The 18,261-nt window shown below is 40.6% G+C and overlaps 1 protein-coding gene across 4 annotated transcripts; it reads left to right on the plus strand.

The window, feature by feature from the left end:
- Positions 1 to 247: 247 nt before the first annotated feature.
- Akt (AKT serine/threonine protein kinase) lies at positions 248 to 18,121 on the plus strand. 4 transcript variants are annotated; one of them, XM_022850876.2, is made up of 11 exons: positions 248 to 943; positions 6,150 to 6,251; positions 8,030 to 8,163; positions 10,378 to 10,491; positions 10,798 to 10,959; positions 11,155 to 11,244; positions 11,751 to 11,852; positions 12,402 to 12,470; positions 12,693 to 12,873; positions 13,067 to 13,443; positions 14,002 to 18,121. In XM_022850876.2, exons 2-11 carry the CDS (start codon positions 6,167 to 6,169, stop codon positions 14,248 to 14,250), a joined length of 1,563 nt encoding a protein of 520 aa, XP_022706611.1. In that variant the 5' UTR covers positions 248 to 943; positions 6,150 to 6,166; the 3' UTR covers positions 14,251 to 18,121. The 4 variants fall into 4 exon arrangements, with proteins under 4 accessions (XP_022706611.1, XP_022706612.1, XP_022706613.1 ...); XM_022850877.2 differs by lacking the exon at positions 248 to 943 and adding an exon at positions 2,075 to 2,198; XM_022850878.1 differs by lacking the exon at positions 248 to 943 and adding an exon at positions 2,431 to 2,450.
- The last annotated feature ends 140 nt before the right edge of the window (positions 18,122 to 18,261 follow it).

An 18,261-nucleotide genomic window follows, 5' to 3' on the forward strand; every position in this document is an offset into this window, starting at 1 on the left:
AACAATGCAATGTATTGTTAACAGTTGCGTTCTGAAAATATCTCTATCGCTGTCAATCAAATTGGGCCGGGTCCGTCGCGACGTTGCCGGTGAAAAACAGGTGCTTGCTGCTCATCCGCTGCGTACGCACGGCGCGGTCTTTAGTCCACGGGACAGGGCGCTAGCCACAGTCGTCTAGCTACTCAGTCCCAAGAGAAGACAAGCCTATCATCATCAACAATAGTACAAGAACTGCTATATAAGCACCGTTGCCTCCATGCTAGCTGCCGTCGTTGTTGTTGGCGTGCGGCAGTCGCCGACTACGTTCATTGTATAAGAGCGCTGTGTGAGTGTGGCAGCATCGAGATCGAATAGTCATCGCCAACATAGCTAACGCGCGAGCGACAGACGGACAAAGTTAAGGAGAGGAGGCGATTGCAACTGCATACGCGGACGACGAATAGCGGCGACCTATCGTCGTCGTCGACAACGACGACGTCGTTGTTGTCGCTCTGTCCATCCAAGCTAGATGAACTATTTCGATGGCTATCGTCAGCGACACAACCCCGCCACGATAACAAAAAAAGCAGCACATCAGTGAGAAGTGCGAGGTACACATGATGCAGCGCCGGGACCGGATTGAGCGTCCGCGGTACTAGCGTTGCACTGTGGCATGCGATTCAATGTTCAATTGAGTGCTAAAATCAATCAACAGCGGCATAAGAGGCTAGCTGAATACGCCGGCGACGGAGTTGCGGCTCCGGAAGCAGCCCAAACAGGAATAAAGCCGGCCGACGGATCAATGACAAACATTCGACAACGCCAACGGAGACGATAACACTGACGTGTGCTGCTGCTGATTACTGATCGTAGAACCCAACCCAAATCGACCCAACCTCTCCATCTTTTGTGGTCAGAGTTATTGCGGCTGCTGCTTGCTCTACGGTAACTGTGAAGAATCAAGGTGAGTACAGGCCCAAGCTGAACGAGCGCTATGCGTCCTCAGACTACTTGCTATAGGCAATTTGTTTTGATATTGTCCATTGTCTACGTCTAATTCATCTAGAAATCAACTGAGAAGTGAAACATAGAATGAACTTGAACTGCTTAACTTGACTTAGAAGATACGGTATGATATGATAAGTAGCAATGATGATGAGGCCAGTCGAATGGAGGTGTGCGCTGGCGTGCGTTTCGCTACGTCGTGACATCAATAACAACAACAGCAGTAATATTATCCAGGGAGCGCTAGTTAATGGAACGGGAGTAGGCGGTTAGAACGATCAAACGGGACCCGTCAGCTAGTAGAACCGCCGGGTAGTCATCAACAAAAACAACAAGCCATAGGCAGATAAACAGATGAGCGAGAATAGAAATTCCCGCATATGAGGGTGGGCGAGTGAAAAAGGAAGTCGATCAGTGAGTAGTAGCAGGACAAATTTCATTAGGTAACGAAACTGGATTTGTTTATGTTATTATTGTCATTATTGTTACGAACACGGAAAGCTATTCGAATAATTAGTGGATACCCTCCAAGCGCCATTAACTAACTGTCTATTGCGGCTGACGAAAAATGTAAGGTGGCTAGGTACTCTGCGAAAATGCTACTAGTACTTTTACTAAAACCTGGATTTACTAAGCAGCGCGCAATAAAGTTTGCAGCTAAACCGTAACAGAAAACGCAGAGTGACTGCATGCGTCACTATGTGGGTATGTTTAACTAACATCATGAACGATAAGAGCAAAAGTTGAAAATTACTATTGAAAAATGGCGACGACTACATCATCAATGGCGAGAAATTTACATGCAACAACAATAATCAGCGGCCGTTTACACAATGAACTGTTCCAACCGTGCTGTAGTAGAAAAGGGGCAAATAGATAGTTGAGTGACCATGTGTCCGTCCCAGAGCGCGCGTTTGCAAATGCTTACTCTTGAGCCGGTCTGCCTCTTTTTCTTGCCCCCAACGAATGTCGAATTGCGCAGGCTGCAAAACAAGCACTAGTCAAATTTCCCCTCTCCGTCCACTCCCCCGATGGAAATAGACGCGGATGGTTAGTAGTTGTTGTTACCTTGGCGGTAGTAGTAGTAGTAGGAGCAGTAGCAGCAGCGATACTAGAGTGATAACAGCGACAAAACGAGTGGTCGAACGAATGTCGCCTGTTACCTGGCACTTGTTTACTACCGGTTTTGTTTGGGACCTTACGGCCCAATAAATGTAAGTGTCGTTGTTGTTGTTACATGTCCGTTTCGGCCAATATATTCGTTTTTGGGCTGCTGTGGACACAAACAGTCGTCTTTGTAATGTAGGTACTTCTGTAGTTTTGCTGCAGAATTTGTCGATCGAATAATCTCGAGTCAGTTGCCTGCTCAGGTGCCCGTCTCTTCAGAACGGAGCGCCATCGCTTTCAGCCAACGAAAACATTATTCACATGAAGATAGTCGTACTGGTAGTGTGCGCAGAAAACAGGTCAGTATCCAGAGACCCTCAGAAAGAACGAAAGAAAACAAGAGTCAATAGCAAACAGATATGATGTTTAAAAGCCATGTACGTCAGGGTAAGAAAAATGCATCGCCAGAACTTCGGTACCATGGGGAACATTCGACATGACCACTTCTTGTTACTGCGGGGTTATTCATAAATTGTTATTATCGCTATTCATAACAATCCATAAAAATATAAGTCGATTCTCTTAGGCATTATTCTTCGGCCGTCATCTCGTTGGGCTGCCGTACATATATGAATTTGTAGATTATTATGAGTAGCTAGCCTTTTAGTACGATAACTATCACTATTTAGGGGTTAGTATTATTATTATTAGTTAGCAGATAGTGTGATCTTGTTATTTTCATTGTTGCGACTGCCGTCCCGATCCGCTTGTCGTCTTTCATCCCCCGTTCGTTCATACCTATTGCATTTGCCCCTTTTTACCGCCGCCGCCGCCGCTGTCGTTCATGCATGTTATTCGAACGAGGCTGATGCGTCGTTGAGACTGTTGTTGTTGTCGTCGTCATCTCCTCGTAAAATTTTATCGCGGGCGTATGGATCGACAGACAGACAGACGGACGGACAAATAATACACCGCTCCGATATCTCATAGAAAATAAAATTATATAGCGAGTTGTGTACTGCCGGCGGAATGTTGTTGGTTTCACGGCTGTTGACAACGCTGCTGCCGCGACTGCTGTCGTATCGACGAAATAACTTTAGTTACTTTTCCCGTACTGTCGCTATCATACTCTAAGCTATTCGGCTGTGAAGAGGCTGCGTCTTGCTGGCGTTTATGCCGCTATAGCTGCAGTGTTGTTGCTCAGCTGTGGACGACAGCAGGCCCATGTGGTCTCGCGATGCTGTGATGCTGCTGCCGCTGCTATATGTGGGTTGCAGCGATGGACTAGGCATATATAGATAAGTCTTCATAATACCCACGAACTGTTTACCGTCGTAGAAAAAGGTGATTCTTATGTGGATGACAATAATAACAGCGAAAATGGGGCGTAGTTAACAGTGTTTACTACTGGCTGGAAATCAATTCTGGCACAACACTGTATTACCGGCTTTGTGTTTATTTGTATTAAGGGCGAGGTAAGTAAACGTCCTAGTTCGGGCGATCACGTGGTATCAGGGGGTTTTCCAGCACTGTCGGGCTTTGTTACGTTTAACCTGGTCTTAAGTACATGTTGACAGGTGGACGGTGTTGATCTATTCAGAGATGCTGGGACCAAATTGTTTGTTGACAACTAACGTAAAACTATCATTCGTGATCCATGCGTGTGCTAACTGGACAATAATATTTACCATAGTACCAACGGGCTTTGTAATATTCAGTGTATATATATATATATAAAGAACAGTTACAATGCTTTTCAAATTATGCTGTGCACTATGCAACAGTGTATAAGCGTCCAAATGCTACAGTATTTGGACGCTTAATAGATCTAGCACACGAATTGGATCAAACATATGTATCGTTTCCTAAACGCCGTTCGAAATCGATAAAATTATTAAACGACAAGTATCCACCAGACATAGAAAGCAGTTTCTGGGGGCGAGGCTATGTAGTTGAGGGCTGATCGCAGCGAAAGTACTTGATACTGCTACGCTCCACTATTGCGTTAATTTATGCCGTTTAAAGCTAGATAATATGATTGGAGGGAGGTGCACAATAAAAGTAATTGTATAAAGTTGGATATTCTTGTTTATCCGGCATATAGTGCGCTAGATTGATTAACAGTCAGTTTTGATAGAAAATGCTACGTTAAGAAGTACTGCAAGAAGACTGTAAAGGTTTAATATTTTTAATCGTTACGCACGTTAGGTTTAATTTATTTAAACGTACACTGGCGATTTATTGTAAAATTACATTAAAAAAAAATCGGTAGGCTTCATTTCGACAATGTTGCCAATGAAGTGGTGCAAGTATACCACCGAAAAGTACTTTTGAGGTAGCGCAAATGGCCTTTATAATGGTTGTTGTTCATTGATCTAATGGTTTATTTGACACCGATTTAGGAAGCTTTTGCGATTACCGAGTACGGCCTCTCCGTCCGAAGAACTCAGTATAGAAATCGACTTCGCTTGTGAGATTAGACATATCACATAAATTAAACATTATCACCTGTCTAGAAAGAGAGTCAATTGTGTTTCGCGATAACGGCACCACCCTAATATTCTTGTTAATTTGCTGAAATTGTCTCTCCCCTTAGTAAATAAAGACCTTTCAAAATAGATAGCATGGAGAATTAAAAATAAGTCTTCTTTCGAGGAGAGTGTTTACATAAACTGTGCCACTGTGACTTGGTGTAGTTTAACTTGATAAAAATGACGGCTATGTGGATCTGCTTTGCAAACCAAATTTGAAAACTCGATTTACTTTTGTAATGCCTAGAGAACGAGCTGTTATTACTACATTTATTAAACGAGTATCCAAAAATATACCTATTCAATATATGCAAAGGAGCCTTTTATGATTCTTGATTTCCGTGCGTAATGTAGTTCGATTGACCAAACTTTATTAATGTAGTATTTGCAATTAAAATGTACCAAACATACCCTTTAAGAAGGGCAGAAATAAAGCATTAATTTACTCAATATTGCGGGTTTTCCATGGCCTATATTTAGCATATAATTATCGACTAGTATAGTTTATTGCTACTTAGCGTAAATGACAAGAAACGACTTGCTCAAAACCATGCAGTAAAAAACTAGCTATGTTTCTCTATATTGAGTGAGAGCAATATGTATGAAGGGCTTTAAATGAGTAATTTTTGTTAGTTTGCCAATGCGCAGTTGGAAGGTAAAATAGAATTAGTTCAAGGGTTTTAGTGCCGTATGGCATCAGATCGTCCCTATAACAACGATATCTCCAAATGTCTGCTTGCTCTACGGTGTTCCACATGATTCGTTTGTTCGACCAAATGCTCTATCACTCCGTTCAGAACAACAGATCGTTCTTTTTTTAAATAAGGCAGTTATTACGTGCAGACGATATTATCGGGTTTGTTTCTATATAAACCTGCATTCATTGATACATTTGCCGACAAAACGCTACAATTACAACTACAAAAAGTGTTGTTACTACGAATTCCGGGTAGACATCTGAGGAAACCGCTCACATATGAAGAATTGCTAGATAATGTTGCGTCAATGATTTAAACACAGCCGATAGGATACCCCATTTCCTCTTCGCTCCTTGACAACTAGTACTGGCGCGTTCTGTAGTAACAACATCAACAACAATAACAACATCGACATCAATGATGCACTCATATAACAATTTTGCAGCACAAGCTTCGGCTCGCTTATTTCTCATGCAAAGCATTCTGTCAACGCAAAACAAATACGTTGATCGTTGTTTTTATAATTGTTTGTAAACCAGTTATTTGTTTTTATAAAGATAATATGTTACGAAGATAACAATAGACTACACAAGACAAGTAGTTCATTTGATATTTGATTTGAAGGTATCGGCTGTATCTTCCGTACCCGGTGAGCATGCTGCCGAGACACAGAAACGAAACAGAGAAACTGTCCACAGAAGATCCTCGCTGCGATTAACATAATGTAACCTTTGTGGTTTTTCTCCCCTTGGGTGTATTTACGTGTGAAAATAATACTATGCTTTTGTTTAATTCGCTTGAACTCGTCTTTTGTCGTCATTATTTTCAGGTGAAGGAGCCACCGACATGAGCGCGACTGTCGAGGGCACAGCAGTCGCCCCTGGCCCAGAGGGGCCGAGCATTGTCCGAGAGGGATGGCTGCATAAACGAGGTATGGTTTGAGGGCTTGAAAAAAGCTTTTCATCTCTCTTAAATTTTTGGGATTGCGGACCTTTTTCTGCCTAAGCAGTTGCATTTATAGCATGGTGATAGGTGACTGCAACCAAAAGTGTAACATTTTAAACATATATATATGAAGCCGGGAGTGACTGAACGCTATCGTGATGCTTTTAGTGGTGATATGTTTTTGCCATTTAATTGCCAGCTAATTTCACGGAATCATAGTAGCGACAGTAGGCGATTGGACCTCCAGTAGATAACAAGGTTGTAACTGTGCGTCTGCTTTCATTAATTGTCCATCGCGCGCGCTGCACATTTTGTTCCATTTATATATATGTGTGTCTGTGTAGTTAGTTCACGGTTTCTTGTTGTTGCCTTTATTTAGCGGATAGAGTCAGTAGATCTGTTAACACCAACCAGGTACTTCATCGGCTAAGCGCATGTTCCATTGTTCCACTTGATTTGGATTAATTTAAAATCAGACACGTTCGATTTTGTTTTGCTTTTTTTGTCTTGTTCTGAACAGTTGCGCGGAAAATGTGTGACTCTGTGTTTGACAGATGTTTCGTTGTTGGTGAAACGTTTTTTGTCCTATCATATTAAAATAGTGTAACAAGTATGTACTTTTTCTGTCTTCTTTCTTTTTAAGTTAAAAGTAACTTTTATTTAACTATAATATTCATTATTATTTATTTAAGCCAAGTGTGAAGCATGGGTTTTACAAAGTTTCTCATGAAAATCTATGGCTTAGACTTGCGTTTTGAACTCCGATTGGTGTACGAAATTTGTAATAAAATTGACGCCTTATGCAGTAAGGTGTTACGATAACAAAGCACAGTTCTTGTTATTGTGATGAAATTTCGTAATGTCATAAATTTCTTCGGCCGTCATCGTTTCCCAGTAAAACACTAATCCTAGTGTCGTAAGAAAAACATATGTACTTGTTGTGGTTGACTTCGGCGTCGTTTTTTAATCATCTCATTATTACGTTGTTTGTTATGTCTATATATGACACTGCGATTAGTACAGTGGTTACGTGTTTGTTTACTTTTCCTACTTTCGGAATTGAAACGGTCTTGAAACCGGGGGTAGTCGAGGTTATTTTCGAGCTGGAGAGAGCCAGCCGTCTGAAGCAACGATGCTTAACCTAAAATTTATGAACAGCATGACCCGCTTTAGTACCTATAAATTTTTTGCTTTCCATCGATCTGTTTACCGTTTTTCGTAGATTGCGGTGTGAGCGACGCTGATGAGATGGATCTGATAGAGCTCTACCAAAGTTCTATTATCATGCACAAAAATTGCTGATTACTTAATAGAACGAACAGTAACAGCAAGCCTGCATAGATGATGATGATGTGATCTATGGTGTGTGTTCATGGGTGTCTGTATGTGTGGATGTCTGTGTGTGTTTCGCTGTAATCAATCCGGTTCGTCACGTACAAACGGCGCGGTCACTAACTAAACAAAAGCTAAACAAAAAGTCTTCCTTGAAAATAGCAGTGATTAAAACGCTAACTCTAGTTCTTCAGGGTACCTGAGTATTTACGGTTAGAAAGCAAAAATCAGTCCATGACTCACTTAATTGTTTTTCCTAAGAAATTATTTGAACGTGTCGCAATAGGCGATGTATGTTAAAACATACATATTTGATGTGCACAGAATGTAATTTCTCTATAGTAGAACTACAATGTGCGTACCAGACGCACGCGTCCTTTTGCTAGCTGTTTCTTAACGGTTACTTTGATTTTTGCTTGTCTGTTTTGAAAGGTGAGCATATCAAGAACTGGCGAAAACGATACTTCATTCTGCGCGATGACGGTTCACTGATAGGATTCAAGGCTCAGCCAGAGCCCGGTCAGTATTCAGATCCGCTGAATAACTTCACCGTCAAAGACTGTCAGGTTTGTAACGCACTGATGAATAACGGAATTTATGACAAGAAATTTTTGCAACTGAAACTAGGTGGTTTTACTATAGGTACCCTCATATACATTCACCATCCTTATTTATCTGTTTGTGAAGAAATACGTCTATTACTAGAAAATCGAACATCATAATTACAACATCTATTAACAGGTATTCTATAGTATAGTCGTAGACACTCTCAGGAAAATTTGTCAAAAAAGAACAACTTTATCGGCTAAATACACGGTCGAATAAAACTCGAGCTCAACTAGTAATTTTGTGAAGAGGTTGCTTATTCTAAACAAGTTTGGATACATTCCCTGTTCGACAGGGGTCCCTGTTCAACGAGTTATTCATTTTTAAAAAGTGTTCATAACTGCATAGTCTTTTTGGACGTGCTAATTATAGTTATTAACCAGGCGGCAGCGCTGATTTTGTATTCCTGTTTTTAAGAAGGTTGCGAGCAACAAGTAATTGAATAAACTCAATCTTGCATACCTTTTCGTTGACTAACACAGTGGAAAACTCGTGTTAGAATAATATCATTCTTCCTAGCATTGTCTCTGTGTTGCTCTGATTTGTGCCAGGATTTGAAGCATTATTGTTAAATGTTCACTATACTTGACGAAGCCACGATATTTCTATGGGCCTCAACTGATCCACTGGTATTGTTCGCACTTGCATAAATGGTGGTGTTATTTTGAAAGGAAAGAAGTGGAAAAGGTCGAGTTCTGCTAATGATACCTAACAGCGCCTTTGATCACCCCGACCCTTATCCCTGGTCGTTATGTGACCAATCGGCTAACTCTCGGTTTGAGTTTTTTTGTCAAAGTTGTGTCGCTGGTTGAAGGCACAACATAACTAGCTTGTTTCCTGTCAAGAACGTGTTACTTATGTAAAGCTTTCGGTTGTCTCGCGGACTCACGTTCTGCAACGTATGTAGCATTACGGCATTTTGTCACCAGGCAGGCAGTGGCCTGGGTAGGAGAACGGCAGGTAGTTTTATGAGAGTCCACAGTGCGCGAGCTGGCTTATTCAAGGCCGTTGTACCAAGCCTTCGTGAGTTCATCGAGCTATCTTATTCTCCATCATCTCATTACCTCCGCTATTCCTGTTTTTAGCGGCAGAATCATAGCAAATGACTGACATGGCTCATAGTGATGGCTCTAACATATTGGATCAACAGTAATATTTGTTGGCGTAATTTTAAGAGATTCGGCACTTTATGATTTTAACGTTCAACAGACATTAGTCGGTTACCACGGACGTTTAGCAGATTGCTTACTAGTGCTATACACTACAACAATCTGGAATTCACTAGTATTTTTATACAGGTTGTTCAGGATAAATTAAAACGCATTTTAACGAGCTGTTTTCGGTAGTAGACAAACATTTATCGGCTGCTCTCTGTGCTAGAAGGCAATTGGTTTTTACTAGAAGGAAATTACGGAATTAGGTTTTCTGACACGGATTTAAGCCAAACAGAATGTGTATACTAGGGATAGATTGAAAGGGCATAAGAATAATTCAAAGTGACTTTGAATGTAATTTCTAGTATTACAAAAATGGTGATACAGGATTAACAAGATTCTGTAATTAAGCCTTAACTTTTTGCGCTTCGTTAGTTCTGTTTGACTTTTTGACTTTTTTGGACGCTTGGGTTTTGAAACAGATCGCAGCATATCCGACTACACTATATGTAAGATATCTATTCCGGACTGGTTGGAAGACTTAACCAAAATGTAATATAGGTGTCATATTCGCAGAGCAACGATAATTTTTTAGGGTCAACGACTAGTGTCAAAAAAGACATGTTTTCAGTTAAATTTCTCAATTAAAACTAGTGCGGAGTATTTTGTATTCCTAGCATTATTATTATTATTATACGTCTCTCACATATGTTACACTGGGGTTTGGCTAAAAGGTGTACCTCGATAATCTCATAGTCGGACTCACAAAACTTGTGTTGTTAGGCAGACCCTTGTCTTAGTCATGCGCTTACTTTAGGCCTGAAACCCCGATTGTCGCAACCCGGCTTATACAATTTGAAGATACATATTCCCTATTCTCACATTAGGGACGCTGCAAACCATCGTCCATTTAAGTTCACGGTGATTTTTCAGAAACTCTCATTTATACCATTATTTAAGCACAAAGAACTGCTGCTTGATTTTCTCTAAGTTTTCACATTTATTCGATACTCTTCATAGGTAATGCGTCAAGAGCGTCCTCGTGCATTCACTTTCATCATTCGCGGTTTACAGTGGGCTCAGGTCATCGAGCGAATGTTCTCTGTCGACAGTCACGAAGAACGAGAAAAATGGGTGAGTCCCGTGCACGATCCGTGTATCAAAAAATATAAATATGTCTGCTTCTAGATTTAATTCATTTTAGTAGAAGTGTATTCAATAATGAACGCAAGCATACGCCGTATCGAATATGTTGCCACTTTGAAATGTATACAGATATTTTTCTATCATATATGATAGAAAAATAAGTGCAAAGCGCAATAGTTTTTACTGAAGGTAAATAGTTTTTGAAGCGATTAAAAATACTAGGTATTTCATTTGTCCTCCTATCTTATCTTACAATAATATATGCATATATCTTTTTTATCCCGACTGGAATAGGTGGCAGCGATTGAGTATGTCGATCACAATCTGCGTCAGGACGTTGAAATGGCTGAGGAGGCATCAACACTGGAGCAGCAAAGTCTCCGTGATAAGTTCAATGTGTCGACTCGCAGAGACGCCTCGTCGAAAATTACACTTGAGAACTTCGAGTTTATAAAAGTCTGATCATGATTTAGTACTTGCTGGTTTGGTCCATAGTGATTATATTAGGCGACGTATTCGTTCAAGTAGTTTTTACGTAAGTGGGTGTTGTCCGCTCCACAAAATGGTACACCCCTTTTGCCATTAATCTCGGGAAAAATAGAACGGGACGACGCTTAATTCCACTAAAAATCCTAATTGACATAATTACAGGTGTTGGGTAAGGGAACTTTCGGCAAGGTTATTCTGTGTCGAGAAAAAGCGAGCGCTCACCTCTACGCCATAAAGATACTCAAAAAGCAGGTACGTCTATGGACGTAGCAGATTATTCTCACCTCACCATTTTCTGCCCGCGTTGAAGTACACGCTTTCATGTTCTTTCAGCGGCTTCGAATTTCCAGGGTTGTGGTAGTGCAAACAATGGTAGAGTTACTACCCACTAGAATAGCCCTCAGGAGCTTTTACGGCCGTGACAATAGTCGTGAAATGTTTGGCAGATGACTAAAAACGTGTCGCGCCTTTTTAATACATCTCGTAGATCCAACCATCTTATGCACCATTAGCTTAGTAATTTTCGAACATTATAAAATCCGATGTTTTGCTTGGTCATATATTACCATTATTCTGAACGCGCTGTACGTGCATAGCATTGCCTTTTGAAGGTTCCCACCTTGTCAAGTGCAATTTTTAACATAAAAGGATTGACTTCTTAAAAATACAATAGTGTACGTAAATCTATTGAGAGTCCAATGATTTCCAATAACTTATGGCTTATTATTTCTTGCCGTTATTATTAATCCTCTGTAAAGGTGGTAATCGCCAAGGACGAAGTGGCTCATACGCTCACGGAAAACCGGGTCCTGCAGACGACGTCCCATCCATTCCTCATTTCGCTTAAGTATTCTTTTCAGGTACGTGAAAAACTTGATAGTAGTACAGAAAACAAACAGTTCTTTAATGCCTCATCTTCTAACTAGGTGTTTTACTACTTATAAACCGGGACCTATTGGGGTTTTCGTTACCTAAGATTTTAATTTAGAGTTTTTATTTTTTTATTTATCTCACTATGGCAATAAGCCAGAACCCAAACAAGCCGATTTCGACAGGTTAGACGAAAAAAGACGAACGTCAAAATTTTCAAGATTTGATACTGCTAGATATACAATATTCAAATACAGTGTGGGGCAAAGGTAAGCCCACGGTGGTGGGATAAGTATAATCTACGACTCGAGTTAGAAACAGATTAATTAGTTTGAATTGTAGATTTACGTCATTACCGAAGCTTTAACTCGTTTTTTTCCCGGATGTAGGTCTAAGTTTATCTGACCATGCATATAGAGTAAACAACAAACTATATAAGATATAACCTAGGCAAGGATTTTTCGCAGCAAGCATTAAATATTATAAACCAAAAATCGCAAATATTTTTAACTTATGCTGGACTGTTTCAACATTCACAGACAGCGGATCGATTGTGCTTCGTAATGGAGTACGTTAACGGAGGAGAGCTATTCTTTCATCTATCACGGGTAAGATTTATTTGCGCATGATCTTAATGGCCACATCTGGTCTCAAAGATTATTTTCAATGGAAACAGGAGGATTACATCATGAGGCAATCAATCCGTTTATCTGAAGCTGAAGCTACATGGTCTTAAATTATAGTTAAACCTAGAATTGTGTTAATAGCAGAGATATCGAAGCAGTTAATCATTTTACCTGTGGAATTATTTCGTTTACCTCCGGTTACAGGAGCGCGTCTTTGGCGAAGAAAAGACGCGTTTTTATGGCGCCGAAATCTTACTAGCTTTGGAATATCTTCACGAGCAGGGAATCATTTATCGAGATCTGAAACTGGAGAATCTTTTACTTGACCGGGACGGACACATCAAGATCGCTGATTTTGGCTTGTGTAAAGAGGATGTTCCCTTCGGTCAGTAACCTATAGCTTTGATAAAAATAGTTTTCTGCTTGTAACATGGTCCTTGGCGGCATCTGAACTACCTGTAACTATTTTCCATATTCGCGTTGATATTCTTCTCATAGTTATAAAGTCACTCAGTAGGAATCACAGCTTTACGCTACGCTTACCTAACTTTTCATTTGTATTTTCGTCGGTTCAACAGGACGAACGACTCACACATTTTGTGGGACGCCTGAGTACCTCGCACCAGAGGTGTTGGACGACACGGACTACGGTCGAGCCGTCGATTGGTGGGGCCTTGGTGTTGTAATGTATGAAATGGTGTGTGGCCGATTGCCGTTCTACAATCGGGACCACGATGTCTTGTTTGAGTTAATCTTAGCAGAGGACGTACGGTTCCCGCCTACGCTAGGTCCAGATGCTCGGAATCTTCTGACTGGTCTTTTAACGAAGGAACCTTCTCAACGATTGGGTGGGTCGGAACGAGATGCTCAAGAAATTAAGGAGCACGCGTTTTTCTGTCGAGTACCATGGGAGCTGCTACTCGCAAAACAGTTGACGCCTCCATTCAAACCGCAGGTATACATCCCACGCTTAGGACAACAAATGAATGAGGAAGGTATACGGTCAAAATGTTGGCGTGTCTTTATTTACATTTCAATTCTAGACGCGTACTACTTATCAGTTATGTTAGAGAATACTACCGTTATAACTAGTGTTTTAATTCGCGGTTTTGAATATGGATTCAGAAAGCAATACGGATTTGAAAAAATAGATTTCCAGTAGAGTGCTGCCTAGCAGCAAATGGCCTAGCGAACCATATGCATTGGCCTCTCATTAGCTGGTGCGTACGTTTGCATAAACCGCTACCAAAATGTATAGGCAAAAGACAAGTGTGTTTGCTAAAAAGAAAACGTACCGTTTTGTCATTGTTCCATAAGTAGACACATCGGTTATTTCCGGGGGGCAAATTATTGTCAGTTAGCGATGTATTTGATATAACCAGGTATGAAAGGTATCTAGTCAGTATTACAAATACAGAGCTAATAATTTGCTTCTCAATATAGATGCACTTAAAGTAACACACCGCGTGGCTTGACGATTCTTCTCGTTTGGCTTGTTCCTTACTATTTGTAGGTGACATCTGATACCGACACCCGCTACTTTGATCAGGAATTTACAGGGGAGAGCGTTGAACTTACGCCGCCAGATTACCATGGAACAGACGCCGCCAATGCTGGCCTTAACTCGATCTCGGAAGAGGTAGAGCAGCCGTACTTCCAGCAGTTCTCGTATCATGGCACGACCAGCCTGGTCGGATCCGCTGGTTCAGCGGCCCGCGCCGCAGCCGATACTCCCCTTCCACTGCTGGAGCCGACAAGCTAATTGTCTGTCGCCCAACTTCCTAGCCACAATTAATCAGTTGTTTCCACTCGTAAGCGTCACTGTGTGATGATGAATTCGGGCATAGTCACACAATTCAGCCATTTACGTGTATACAGGTGTCTTATGGCGGACGCTTCATAGTAAAAAAGAGCACGGGTCGGACGCAGAAACGCTGTGCGTCTGGCCCAGTCGATACAAGCATGTAAATCGCTTTACGGCGAATGTTCGACAAGCGCCTTGACCGCACGGACACTTGTTTTTCTAAGCTCAGCCATACCTCAATAAAAAGCGGCACAAAAAGGTAAGCTGCGTGTGTAACCCCAGTTCGGTTAGCGGGTAAGCGAACTTGTGCAACGACGGGATTGTGGAGGAAGCCCTTTCAAAGGGGAACGCGCGCAAAGTTTCAGCAAGTTAAACAAACTTCCGACGGCTCTCGAAACAAGGAGCAGACACATCGCAAAAATTGTACATACACACAAGGGAGGAAGAACGATTACTGTGGGTAATAAATGAAACTTTTATAGGGAAGTACGCCAACAACGTGTATTCAAAGGGTAAGGGAAACAAGGTTGGACTAGAATGCAACAAACGTAATGTGGGCATTGGGTATCTTGCCATGCTAATGCACGTAGTTCAAAGCCTTAAAACAGTTATATACAGAGCGGTAAACGTGCAGTGGATAGAAAAAATTTGTATCTTGTCATTCGCTTTTCTTTATTATTGCGTGGGATGAAATCTCAATGGAACGGTGCACTACGAACAAGATACTTAGCGATTTGATTTGGGTAGAATAATGCAAGAGGCATATATACAATGTGCGCAAGAGACTCATATATATACTTACGTAACTGCTGTTGACACAGATTATGCTAGCAGAAACGAAGCAATGTGTGTGATTCAGTTTCGAGGAGACGATCTACCATTGCCAAGGTACGTGGAAATATATCAGCGACATGGTGTCAACAAACTGTAGGCACTGCTTACTCATTACGATGGTACCCTGAGAAGTGTTTGACAGTAGATAATACTACTGATGATAATGCTTAACTGCTACAAATATATATATATATATATATATATATATATATATATATATATATATATATCGCAAGAGGACACTCCCCTATGATATACAAATATATGTGTAAGTGTAAACATCAATATGTTTGCAGCCCACAGAGCTGAGTAAATATAACTGACAATAAATGAGTATGCTGATGATAATGGTTATGATGAGTGCTGATGACCTGAGTTACTATTCTCGTAACAACGAATAAATGGTGGTGAATATAATGATATACAATAAAGGCCGAACGACAGACATGAAGCTGAGGCCAATAAAAATGAGGATGGTATCTTTGAAGCTCAACGAAGGCGATGACAAAAATTCTGAGTATGACCCGTGTACCGAGTGTAAAAATGTAGCGATTATTTAATAAGGAACGATATTACCTACGCATAATTGGACAGAAAAATAAACAGACATACGGTGTCAGGCCAGCTCTGGTGCATGGCGAGTAGTTATATTCGCAGTGCAAAATGTACAAGGTGTGGGGCCGATTTCAATGTATAGGGAAACAATCGCTTAAGAGAAACATTTTGAAAGAACGGACAGTACCATCAACTGACCATCTCTCTTGATCTTGGACGGAGGACATCTAAAATGACTTGCTGAAAGGGATCTGATGGAAAGACATTATGTTCGGCATGATTGACAACAGCAGAATCGGAAAACATTGACATGGCCCAAATCAAATAGATTTAGGCAATCGTCCTATTAATGTGTTTTCCAGCTTCCGCATATGGACAATGACTGGGTCGCGCAACTCACTCCGTTGGTATCCAATTTAGCGGACGTCTGCGGCCCTAGCTTATCCTCAAGAGGGCGTTGGCGATACTCTACCTGCTTTGCTGCCAAATGAGGCATGGAGGATCAAAGAATAAACAAAACACTACAAAATAAGTGGAAAAATGACTTTGTGCGACAGACTAGATTTGAGCTGGATCGTCGAGATGCGAGAGGTTAATTTTGGAAAAAGCCTGAAAAAGAAGGTGATGCCCATATGAATGTATGTTTATCTATAGCATAAACGAAAGCTTGGACTGCGACAGCTATTGACTTCAGTTGTAGATATACAGTAGCAGCAATAAATGAAGAAAGCAAAAACTGAGTCTGGCGAACGAATCGACTATATTGTCTGTGACTTATCAGCTTGAGCATGAATGGTAACAGCTTGAACCAGTGTGGTAACGGTAATTAGTAATAACGAGTTGAAAAAACATGAGACTGTATAGATGAAGGTAAAGATAAGTTCGGAGTTTCTATTACATCCAGCAAAACATACGGTGTCGAAGAAAATGTGGTTGGGCTGGTGATAAGAACATCGAATACTCGCACGTAAGTGTGGTACCGCGCGAATCAGTCACTGAACAGGCTTATCAGCCACGAAAATCGCTAAGCGGCCTGTTAAAACGGGTGTCCAATAAAAAAAACATGAAAAGCAGCAACACATATTGAGAAAAAAGTAACGCAGTAATGCCTCTTTTTTTCGGCTTTTCATCCTTGTCGCTTTGGGCTATATTTCTTCGTTGTAAATGCTACAATCTTTTACTTCCCGGGGAATCAATTTAGCGTTATAAGCGACAAAATGTCTCTATCTGTCGTTCCTACCTATTTAAGACTGACCGTTTGATAGCCTTAATTTCTTTTATCGCCTCCTTCAATCAGTTTGGTCGGCCTCGCAATACCTTGTCTTTGATTATGTGTTTATGGATTATTTTGCATATCAACAAAGAACCTCAACAGTTCGAATCAGTAGGGTGGACTCCTCAGTAAACGCTGTTGCGGTGCCTCACGCAATGGCACAAGATTTCGTCATTTACGGGAACAATGTTAGAAATATATCTAATATAATGATACATGCGAATAACTATTTCAACAATAAAACAACCACATCAACAGATACTACAATAACGCGTGTACCACTGCTGCAAAAACAAACGATAATAATAATTATTATTATATGAAGGATGATTATATTGATAAAATTGATGCTAGTATTGTAATCTACCTACACAAATCGAATATTCAACTGGTGAGTGGATAGGTACGCGCAACATGACTCCGAAGCCAACCCATCGTATGCGGAATAAGGCTTAAACGAGAAATTTCGGAAAAAACGAAACTTATTTGTTTATAGCCTGACCACGTCAGACGGGAACGGACGGACAATTTATAGGAAACGTGCTCGAATATGGATTTTTCGAAATGTCGAAACGAAATAAAGACGAAACAATGTGACAGCATATGTATACATGTATATCACATATAATTTCACATTGTTTGTCTTGCGACAGTGACGGATGGTAGTTCTTTAACTGTGAGGAATAAGGGCAGTCACTATGCTCAGACTAAAAAGTTTAAATGGTTGCAAGAAAACGAATGGCAAAAACAAATCATGTTTTTTTTTCTGATCACACGCGTCGCATATAGTGATGTCTATATATATATATATATATATATATATATATATATATATGTCCAATAGAATTTTGGTGAACACACATGGCCCTCATCACTGTTGCTATTGAAATGGCAAAGAGAAAGATTTCTATCTCACAATGATAATAATTACAACAGCTGACTTGCCCATTTGGAAAGATATGACACACGACGGCATTGATGGTACTAAATATCTGGATAGTAGTAAATATATCTAATGCACATAATAACAGAAGTGAAGAAACACACAAGGCCAGATGTGGGTCAGAAACAATAGAAAGGCTTTTGAATTTTTGGTTGATTTAAAAATGACCCAGCAAGCGATAAAATTAATGGCAGTTATAATAAATTCCGCGCATTTTGATATCATGTCGATGTGTAGTCATTTTCTGATTTTAGGTAAGGTGCCCAATAAAAATGGCGATCGAAAAGATGCTACTACAAGCAGCTTTGTGACTCATTTATGTATACATACACATTTAGGAAAGTTACGCTAATACGTACTCGAC

The sequence above is a fragment of the Varroa jacobsoni genome, unplaced genomic scaffold, assembly GCF_002532875.2.
Source record: "Varroa jacobsoni isolate VJ856 unplaced genomic scaffold, vjacob_1.0 contig00012, whole genome shotgun sequence".
Lineage (NCBI taxonomy): Eukaryota > Metazoa > Arthropoda > Arachnida > Mesostigmata > Varroidae > Varroa > Varroa jacobsoni.

What these genes read in the sequence shown, in the direction of transcription:
- Akt (XM_022850876.2), top strand. Translation starts at nt 6,167, where the DNA reads ATGAGCGCGACTGTCGAGGGCACAGCAGTCGCCCCTGGCCCAGAGGGG. An exon ending in ACGAAGAACGAGAAAAATGG is followed by an intron (nt 10,492 to 10,797) that starts GTGAGTCCCGTG and finishes CGACTGGAATAG; the next exon opens with GTGGCAGCGATTGAGTATGT. An exon ending in CGCTTAAGTATTCTTTTCAG is followed by an intron (nt 11,853 to 12,401) that starts GTACGTGAAAAA and finishes CAACATTCACAG; the next exon opens with ACAGCGGATCGATTGTGCTT.